A 10516-nucleotide genomic window follows, 5' to 3' on the forward strand; every position below is an offset into this window, starting at 1 on the left:
GAATGGCCAGGAGTACTCTTGGCTACCAGCCGAGCATTCCTGCTACGGCCAGGCCAGACACCTCACCAGATTCGCCTGCTCCTCGATCCTGGCTCCGAAGTCTCACTCATCACCAATCATCTCGTCCGTCAGCTCCGGTTGACGAGGCAAAGGACATCCCTCAATATCTCCGGCATAGGAGAGACGGCATCTGGGCCAGTCCTAGGTAAAGTGCCACTCACCATACAGTCCACTTGCTCTCTGTTTCAGATCAAAGTTGAGGCTTACATCCTCAACGTACTCACGTCATTGTTACCGACGTTTGCATCGGAACATGGCCAATGGGATCACCTCAGAGGTTTAGAACTCTCTGATCCAGAATTCCTCACCCTAGCGCCCGTTGACGTGATCCTCGGTGTTGATATCTATGGGCAACTGATCCTTCCAGACATCCGCACAGCTGGGGCTAGCTCACCGACCGCTCAGCTTACTCAACTCGGCTGGATAGTTTTCGGACCAACTGGTGGAACCGAACCAACGCTCCAGGCCAACACTCACTTGGCGATCACCAACGATGACCTCAATAATCTCCTCACCAAGTTTTGGGTTCAGGAAGAAATCCCTGAATCATCTCCAGCTTCACTCTCGGATGAAGAAGCTCAGTGTGAAGCTCATTTCCGTCTGACTCACACAAGGGACTCATCAGGACGCTACATCGTGCGGCTACCTCTGAAGGCTCCAACATCATCGCTTGGAGACACTCGATCATCTGCTCTAGCCTGCCTACACCGACTCCATCGGAAGTTCTCCAAGAACGAGTCCTACAGACAACTCTACACGGACTTCCTGAAAGAATACGAGGATCTTGGCCACATGCGCCGAGTCTCAAGCCAGCTCATGGGACGTTGCATGACCACCGAGATGACCTTAGCACATGAAACTTCGGCTTCAGGAGGGTTGAGGGTCTCGCAGGGTCTTCAACCGACCGAAGTTCACGGCTCACCGGAATTCTTTTTCCCACATCATGGAGTGCTCAGAGCAGACAGCGAAACCACCAAACTCAGAGTGGTTTTCAACGGCTCACATAGTTCCAGCTCAGGTCAATCATTGAACGACCTCATGCACACAGGAGCCATGCTGCAAAAGGACATCTCTGACGTGCTGCTCTATTCTCGCAAGCAGAGACTCATATTTATGACTGACATCACCAAGATGTTCCGTCAAATACGTGTACATGAGGACGACTGGCCACTCCAGCAAATACTCTGGACAGACTCAACTGGCAACATCTCCACGTACCAGCTCACCACAGTCACGTATGGAACTCGCTCAGCTCCCTTCCTCGCTGTGCGTGTCCTCGCACAACTCGTCGAGGATGACGGATCGAGATACCCCCTCGCAGTAGAGCCAATCACCAGAGGAAGATACGTGGACGACATCTGCGGTGGTGCTGACTCCGCACAGGATCTAATTGACACGGCTAACCAACTCACTAGCCTCTGTCTATCAGGAGGATTTCCACTAGCCAAGTGGCACTCCAACAGCTCCGAGTTACTCGACGCTGTCTCTACTGATCGTCCTCTTCAAGGCACTCGCATCATAGATGGCACACTCACCAAGATCCTGGGGGTCTCCTGGAATCCAAGTACTGACCACTTCAACTTCGCAGTAACTTCACCAGGAGAGAGGTCCATCTCCAAGAGGATCATCCTATCCGAGACGGCTCAGCTGTTCGACCCACTTGGGTTCTTAGCTCCAGTGGTAGTCCGTGCCAAAATCCTCCTCCAATCGCTCTGGATCGAGAAACTGGGATGCGACGAACCCGTCCCCCCACTCACGGCTCAACGCTGGCGACAGTTCAGACAGGAACTTAGCCAGCTCTCACACGTCTCCATACCACGATGGCTTGGACTACTTAAGGACTCAACCGTGGAGATCCACGGCTTCTCCGACGCTTCCCAGTTGGCCATGTCAGCCGTGGTGTACCTGAAGGTGTTCAACACACATCAACCACCTCAGATCACCCTCGTCTGCTCCAAAACCAAGGTAGCACCACTCAAACGACTGACAATACCGCGACTGGAACTTACCGCAGCGCTGCTACTTGCCAAACTCACCAAGTACGTCCAGGAGCAACTCAACATCTCCAATGCTTCCACCTACCTCTGGACCGACTCGTCGGTGACGCTTACCTGGATCAGCCATCATCCTTCTAGATGGAAGGAATTCGTTAGAAACCGAGTCTCGCTCATCCAGGAACTCACACATCAAACACATTGGAGATTGATCCCAGGCAAGGACAACCCAGCAGACTGCGCATCAAGAGGACTATCAGCTGCTCAGCTGGTATCTCACAAGCTCTGGTGGCAAGGACCACCATGGCTTAAGGACTCTATCACGTCATGGCCCTCACACACTCTCGAAAAGGATCTTCCAGCAGACCTGGAAGAAAAACCTGGAGCCCTGCTTCTCACCGCTACTCATCCGCCAGCTCTTTGGGATCTCATTGATAAATACTCATCAACAGATCGACTGTTCAGAGTTACAGCGATCTGCAAGCGGTTCATCGCACGACTCAGGAGGACTCCAGCATCATCGCTCTACTACCCACTCACCCATGACGACATTAATGAGGCTAGATCCTTCTGGATCAAAGTCACTCAGGCAGCGTACTTCAAAGCTGAGCTCCGGACAATCTCACGTGGTGAGCAATTTACCAAATCTCATCCGCTCACCAAGCTCACCCTCTTTATCGATCACCAGGGGATACTACGTGTTGGAGGGAGGCTTCGACACGCTCATCTGGACCCTGAGAGCAAGAATCAGGTCATCTTGCCCAAGGACTCCACCCTGGCTCAACTATTGATAGCCCAAGCTCACCTCAAGACGTTCCACGGAGGGACGCAACTCACCCTCAGACAACTCCGGAGCAGGTACTGGGTCCTCGGAGGCCGAGCACCCGTACGCTCATTTATCCTCAAGTGCGTCACCTGCACCAGATACCGTGGAATTCGAGCTCAACAACTCATGGGCCAGCTACCACCATCCAGACTCACTCCTGGCCGCGCATTCCTCAACACTGGTGTTGACTATGCCGGCCCAGTAGCTCTGCGGTCCTGGAAAGGCCGGGGTCATAAGTCATACAAGGGCTGGTTGGCCATCTTCGTCTGCATGGCCACATCAGCAGTTCACCTGGAGGTGGTCTCAGACTACTCAGCGGAAGGATTTATCGCCGCATATCGACGCTTCGTCAGCCGTCGCGGAATAGCTCGGGCCCTCTTCAGCGACTGCGGAACTACCTTCGTTGGCGCTGATAAGGAACTCCAGAAAATGTTCTCGGCGGGATCCACGCAGTCAAGGCAACTAGCTCAGCTGCTGCTGAACGACGGAACTCATTGGTCATTCAATCCTCCGAGTGCACCTCACTTCGGAGGAAAATGGGAGGCCGCCGTAAAGTCGGTAAAATTCCACCTTACCCGAGCCATTGGGAATGACCTCCTCACCTTCGAGGAACTCACCACACTGCTTACCCAAATCGAAGCAGTCCTCAACTCGAGACCTCTGGAACCCCTCACCGATGATCCAGAAGACCTCTCAGCGTTGACTCCAGGACATTTCCTCATAGGACAGGCTGCAACGACTCTACCAGAACCAGCTCTAGACGACTCCAATCTCGCCAGGCTCACTCGATGGCAGCTCATTCAGAGCAAACTACAAGGGTTCTGGAAGCATTGGTCCACTGGATACCTTCAACGACTCCAAGCTACCCACAAGTGGCACCACGCCAATCATCAAATTCAAGTGGGCTCATTGGTACTCCTCACTGACGAGCGGTTCCCCCCCAGCAAGTGGCCTCTTGCTCGTGTCATAGCCCTTCATCCAGGACAAGATGGACTCACCAGGATCGTGACCATCAGGACTTCTCAGGCAACGCTCACGAGACCAATCGCTAAACTGGTCACTCTGCCCATCACGCCAACCTCACAGAATCAGGACTCAGCGGCCCCTCGGACCGTGCATCGTCAACCGCGACGGCCCTACAACCCAGACCAACCAGCGATGTCCAGTGCGAGGGTGACGACAACTCGACCAACCGGGACTTACAACCCCCAAGGAAGCAGTGGTTGTAACGCCTGGCTAGCACCCTAGGACGGACTCATCATTCAGACTCGGTAGCTCTTATCAATCTCAGTCTCCTCATATTGTTTTTTGACTGTTGCAGATCAGCCAGAGAATTTAATCAGGCAACACCAGTTACTGATTCGTCGGGGAGAATGTTGGAAATCCAGCTAAACGCTGGCCTCCCGTCCCCCGCGCCCCCCGAACTCTTGACCGCTCGACCCCTGGCCAAAACAACCCGCTGTTGCCAGGGGGTCAATTGGCATTTTTGCCTATCCGAGGCGCCACTTTCCGGACGGATTGACCCCGGAAACACGCCCTTCAACCAATCAGAGGGGTCACGTGTCAATCAATCTAGATCCTTCTCGACCGTGACCTCTCCGAAAATCTCTCTCACCGTTTGGACTCCGTTGCGACAACAAGTGCCACATTGTGCTCTCGTCAACCTACAACGAAACCCAAACGTGTTTCAACTCTCGATTCCTCAAATCGCGAGTATCTCAATAGTATTGTTATTTAGAATCAGTGACCGCTCATCATTAATTTGTAATAGATTTTGACCATATTTTTGTAATAAAAGTGACTCGAAAATCATAACACGTGTGACTCTTGGTGCCCACATCCGGCTCAATTCCTCACCCCTCACCTCTTACCACCACCAGCCCCCCTCAATCACCCAACTTGCACAAACCAGATCCCTCATCCAACACCATCAGATTCTACCATACCCTTCAGAAGGCTACAGTTTCCAATTCGTTTAGCTTTTGCCATGACTATAAATAAGTCTCAACGCCAAACAATGTCCATTTGTGGTTTAGATTTGGAAAATCCATGTTTTTCCCATGGGCAACTATATGTGGCATGTTCACGTGTAGGAAAACCGTCGAATCTATTTGTGTTAGCTAAAGACAGGTTAACCAAAAATATTGTGCACCGATTAGTGCTAAATTAAATTAGAAGAATTTATAATTCACAATAATAAATATTATTGTTAAGGATTTAAGACTCCCTGCTCTGCCCACCTCATTCATAAGTTTAAGTGTTACATGTTATTTACTAGAAACTTTGTAATATACTCATTTGTTAAAAAATTGAATAAAAATAATAATAAATTTTGAAATTAATTCTTTTGTCTTGATTTTGGCTTAATATCAGCTGCAAGAAAATTTTAATTAATCGTGTTGAAAGTCCTTCCCCTTCAAATCCCAATCCTGTGGATTTTTATACCAGCTTTACCGTCTTCGTCCGTAAATACTATTTTCATTGTACTAAGGGGCTACGATAGTAGAAAGTCTGTCATGGAGGTCGCCATATTTTTTTACAAATGGCATCTAGGTAAAAAAGAATGGTGATCACCCTGACTGATGTTCTCCTACAGTTCCTCCTAAATAGTTCAGTACAATGTAATATAACAAAAAACTTAGCCACAGCAACGCGTGGCCGGGTCTGCTAGTAGGATATGAAATTATAATAAGAATCTATTCTATATTGACGTTGTACTGCTACGCTATGTCCTGCTTCTTGGCTGAGACGCGAGAAGGTTGAGAGAATCCTGTGTTTCAGATTCGCTGGTCCTTAGGGGTGTGTAGTTGGTCCGTGGGGGACGTTGGATAGAGGTACTGTAAGGTACCGTATGCGATGATCTGATGACGTCAGTGTGAACCTCAGTGTCTATAGAGCAATTCACGTAATTTTTTGTGATCGGAGTAATTGTGTGTGTCCTATTGGCGTTCGAACTGAACATTCTGTAGATCCAGTATGGGCATCTGATGCATTTGCATCAAAGTGTTAAGATGAGCAGAAATATGATTCCAATGACAGCAGCAATTGTAGTCATCCAGTTATTTCTGTCAGTGATGAGGGGTTTGTTTAGACGTTGCAGGATGATCTTATCGGTCTCGTTGAGTCTTTTATTGACGTATTTGAAATCGGAGGAGTTCATCTTTAATGCATGAACCGGATTCAGTGGCTTCTTTTTCAGTTTTTCTGGTTGCTGGGGTGAGTTACCGCACTCATCGTTATCAATGTTGATAACAGGAAATTGGTAAGCAATGTTGATTTTGTTGTCGTTGTTTGTTTCGAGGATGAAGACGTTGGTATAGCCTTTACAGTCAGCTCTCAATTCCAGGAGTCCAGTGAAGGGCTGTAGGTTGATATCCTCCATGTGAGCTTGACGGTTACCACAAATAATCGTTAGCGTCGTCAATTGATGAATGGTGTGTGTCCATGAATTCGTTGAAATATATTTCCAATTTTCAGTGATGCTGGTGACATCCTTGGTGTTGCAATCAGATGGTATGTCCTTAATATAAGAGTTTAATAATGCGATTTCACATGGTGGCGGATCCGTTGATTGAAGGGTGTTGATATTCTGACATAGGTACTGAGAACCGGCATACTCCTTGCAATCGGACAATTCAGGTGGATAGAAGAATTGGCTTTCGGAGTATAGGCGGTATTTAAATTTAGGGATTATATAAGAGTAGGTAGAAGAATTCTTTTGTGGAATTGGAAGAGGGATCCATTGATAGATTTTATAAGCTGTTTCCTTAACTAACGGAAGTTTTAATTCAAATATTATCATATTATTTCTAGTGATAGGTCTTGTTTTTATTAACTTCTATATATCGCGAGTATCATCTAATTTTAATGGTGTGTTTAATTCATGTTTATTCATGTATTTTTCTCATTCTTCTTGAATTATTTCGGGAGTGGCAATGAATGGAGAAATCATTTTATTTTCATCTCAATTCAATAAGTCTATGTATTGTGACGTATTTCGGAAGGTTCACGGAACCCTCCGTCCGTCCGCCCGCCCTCTGGCACCTTAACCCCTCAAAACAAAACCAACCACCATAGGTTGGGCGCCAGGTCATTATACGGAATGACCACCGTTATACTCCTTCTCCCTTATGCAGCCTCGGATTCCTCCCGGCGCTCAGTGCGGAGAGTTTTAATCCACCGAAACTGGAAAAGGGATGCAACTGGGGCTGTTCGGAAAAATAAATAAATAAAAGAAAACACAGAAACACATTCGAGCAATTTGCGGGGAGCACAATTTTGAATAACCAGTCATCAGTAGTCTCGATATAAAAAAAAACAGTTATCGGTCAATTGAAAATAAAATCCCCTCCAATCAATGACGGAGATTAGCACTCTTGAGTCTCGTGACTCGAGTTAATATCATAAAACAAAACTAACAGAAACTAGGATTCGGGACAAGCGGGCTAGCAGACCCACTCGCCGTTCATCAAATGTTAAATCAAAAATAGTCGGAACACTGAGCATCAGTGTGTCGGAACATTATTAACAATTTGTCATGACGGCCGTAGCCCAAATCTGTATTAAACACCTGATGACTCGAATAATCTAATGTGGTAAATATTAAAACTCCCAAGACTAAGGAATGTGATCGCGAGGAGCCAAATGACCCAAAACAACAGCGAGGTCACGCGACCTTCACATTCCTTAACCGACCCCGTGGCTCGAGATAAATTAACTTTAAATATACTGTCGATATATCGACCGACTGTAATGGTTGGGCGAGTGCGGTGTTGCTCCGGCGATCATCCAGGCTAAGCAGCGTTTCACTGGGATGCTACTTGGATGGGTGACCGCTTAGGAACACCGTTCGCTCGCTCAAAAATTACTGCACGGAAGGCACGGGTGTGGAGACCCAGTGTGCCCTTCTAGTCAGTGTGACGGAAGGGTATACTGGGACCCTGCATTATCGGCCAGCCCCCTGACCCTCCCCCTAATCACGTGTAATAATATGTCCCTCTTATTGAAGCTGCCACCTGCAGCACTGCACGTCGTAACGGTAGCGCGCCATCGAATTTTGAAAAAACATAACCTCAATAAATGCGTGGTATATGTGGTGTCCCTAATACTAATAGTTGTAGTACCTTCAATCGCTTGAATCTCTTTACTCATTTATTTGATTGGTCTGTTGTTGAGCAGAATTATTGAATTCGCGAAAAAATTGACAGGACGTCAGATTGTTTTCTGTAACGAGATTTTCTCGTTACGGGTTGAAATCCCCTTAAAGAGATATCTCAATGAATAATCATATGAGAAGAGACATCTAACAGTGGTTGAATAAACCCGAGATGAAAGAATAGAGAACCACGAACCAATGAAAGACATAGAGGCGTACGGTTGGGTGAAACCGTGCACTCGATAGTCTGGAGGACGTTAATAGACTTTCGCCGTAGTAGAGCTCGCCCAGCTGTGTTTAGGGGAAAATGGCCCGACGTACTGGGATTCCAGATGGGCGACTCTATAGGCTATGTCGGGGTAGCCTAGGGTAAAATGTAGTACCAGTGTTTAAAGTCTGGTCCCTCCGTGATCCCGTCGAGTTGATTGGTGGGATAGGGTAACGGAATGACCTATCGCCGCTGAGATATTCAGACTAGGAGGGAACCGCCCTAGGAGATCTCGAGTCAGTCGAGAACGGACGCTCGAAGTGAGAGGTCCGGAAAGACTTCTCCCGAGTATGATGTGGCACAATGGCTTGTAAAGGCCTCGGAAAGGGAGCGAGAGTCCCACGTCGTCAGGTGAAGAACCGCTGATGGCAAGCGAAGGGGAATGCCCTGCATTCCCCCCATAAGAAATAAGAGTTTCTCGGAACTCTAAGTGACGACTTTGTTGTTTCCGGGGTTATCCGGCTCGGCGAAACAAATGTCGAGCATGTGGACCCGTGGGTCTAGAGTAGAAGTAATCCTCCTGTCGACCCGGCCATATGCCGATGTTCGAGTACCCGGAGACGGTGACTCGCGATGACTGAAGCGGTAACTGGTGGTTGAAAGTGTGGGTGATCAGGAGTAGGTAACAGTGTTCTGCTCTGGTTTAGATCAGCCTTTCGACGTCCCAGGCTCTGAGGAGTCCCGGCTGATTCGCAGTGAATTCTTGAATCCTCCAGGACTGAAAAGTCCTGGGGAAGAAGGCTGGAGGAGCTGAGAGGCTTCTCCAGGAAAAGAGGAATTTTCATTCCTAACGGACTGCCGCTGTAAAGTGTGTGACGCCGCCTGAAATACCGGCGGTTGTTAAGTGAAGAGAATACTCCAGGTGGACCTCGCCCACTCTACCGTATCACGCTGACGTTAGCTGGGCAATTCATTGTCCGGCCACAAAAGTCCTCTGGGTAGACGCTATTTCCCCAGAGGCCGGTTTTCGTTGAACCTCCCGTGAAGGTTTGGCTGGCGCCCAATAAAAGAGCGATAGAGACGGCTCTAGAACGTTTGGAATTTTCGCTGGGCGAAAGCCCCAGCAAAATCTCCTGACATTTCATACAATCGAGGTGGATTGAATATTTGTGTTCGATGTATTGAAAAAGTGATAATGTTGAGTTCTTGAGGGCAATTGTGATTGACTTTCAGGATGCCTAATGTGTGTGCTGTCAGTGGGTGCACTTCGGGCTCTAAACAGAATCCGGAGAAATTTCATTATTTCACTGCACCAAAGGATGTGATGAATCAGTGGAAAACTGCGACAAAACGAGATGATTTAGATGGTGGCAGTTCCAGAAAAGTAATTTGTGAGAGACATTTTTTACCGGAACAAATTACTTTCCAACGCAAATTGATTGGACCTGATGGAACAGTTTTGGGTGTGATAAGTTATTAATGTTAATGTATCTATACATACTGGAATAAACGGGTACTCACTCCACCCTGAAAATTTCTATATTGGAGTCAACTGGGACTCAATAATTATTGTCCATAATATCTTATTTATAGAATAATATGAGGAGTGGGTAACCCCCAATGGTCGAAGGGTGACTTTTGCTTTTCATTCTGATCAACTATTTTACATTCATTACAGTCCACGTACAGCAAGCCAAGACTTGAACCAAGGACAATTCCATCGATATTCCCCTGGACAGAAGGATGGACTTCCACGCGATTGAAATCCACCTTATGTGATTCTGCAGTGGATGTGATTGAAAAATCAAATGAACAATCCCAGGTGTCATGTACTCTCACAAATACAAATGGAGCATCAAGTTTCGAAATGCCTCCCTCAGCTCCAAATTCGAACAATAATGACACTGAACCTCTCATGACACTGAAACAACTATGTGGAGAAACTCTGAAACTATCTCTGCATTGGGAGAAGAAAGTCGTGATTAATGGTTCAACAACTTCCTTGTTGCTCTTTCGAATTAAGGAAATAAACACTGGAGAGGGTCCTAAATTACTATTATGGAAACAAATATCTCTCAGTGAGGATTTGATACCTAGGATTCATGTCTTGAATGAATCTCTAAAGCGATCTCCAGTGTTTGATGGCTTCTTTCATCCAATCAGGAGAGTGGAACAACTGGAAGAATTGATGCTTATCATCGATAGGCTTCGGGTTTGCTCAGGGTGCCAACTCCAGAATAAATAAAAACAGACAAATTGTGATTTTATTCATA

The 10516-nt window shown here is 47.3% G+C and overlaps 2 protein-coding genes across 2 annotated transcripts; both read left to right on the forward strand.

Annotated features, from left to right (window-relative positions):
• The first annotated feature begins 2 nt into the window (after positions 1-2).
• Positions 3-4128, forward strand: LOC135172983 (uncharacterized). The gene is made up of 2 exons (XM_064139557.1): positions 3-194; positions 250-4128. The coding sequence occupies exons 1-2, from the start codon at positions 3-5 to the stop codon at positions 4126-4128; spliced, it is 4071 nt and encodes a 1356-aa protein (XP_063995627.1).
• Positions 4129-9262: 5134 nt separating this feature from the next.
• LOC135172898 (uncharacterized) lies at positions 9263-9998 on the forward strand. The gene is made up of 3 exons (XM_064139393.1): positions 9263-9397; positions 9477-9706; positions 9922-9998. Exons 2-3 carry the CDS (start codon positions 9478-9480, stop codon positions 9945-9947), a joined length of 255 nt encoding a protein of 84 aa, XP_063995463.1. The 5' UTR covers positions 9263-9397; position 9477; the 3' UTR covers positions 9948-9998.
• Positions 9999-10516: the final 518 nt, after the last annotated feature.

This window comes from Diachasmimorpha longicaudata, chromosome 2 (genome assembly GCF_034640455.1).
Source record: "Diachasmimorpha longicaudata isolate KC_UGA_2023 chromosome 2, iyDiaLong2, whole genome shotgun sequence".
Lineage (NCBI taxonomy): Eukaryota > Metazoa > Arthropoda > Insecta > Hymenoptera > Braconidae > Diachasmimorpha > Diachasmimorpha longicaudata.

Coding starts and splice junctions, on each gene's coding strand:
- LOC135172983 (XM_064139557.1), top strand. CDS start 3: ATGGCCAGGAGTACTCTTGGCTACCAGCCGAGCATTCCTGCTACGGCC. Junction 195..249: donor ATAGGAGAGACGGCATCTGG/GCCAGTCCTAGG, acceptor TCTCTGTTTCAG/ATCAAAGTTGAGGCTTACAT.
- LOC135172898 (XM_064139393.1), top strand. CDS start 9,478: ATGCCTAATGTGTGTGCTGTCAGTGGGTGCACTTCGGGCTCTAAACAG. Junction 9,707..9,921: donor ACCTGATGGAACAGTTTTGG/GTGTGATAAGTT, acceptor CATTCATTACAG/TCCACGTACAGCAAGCCAAG.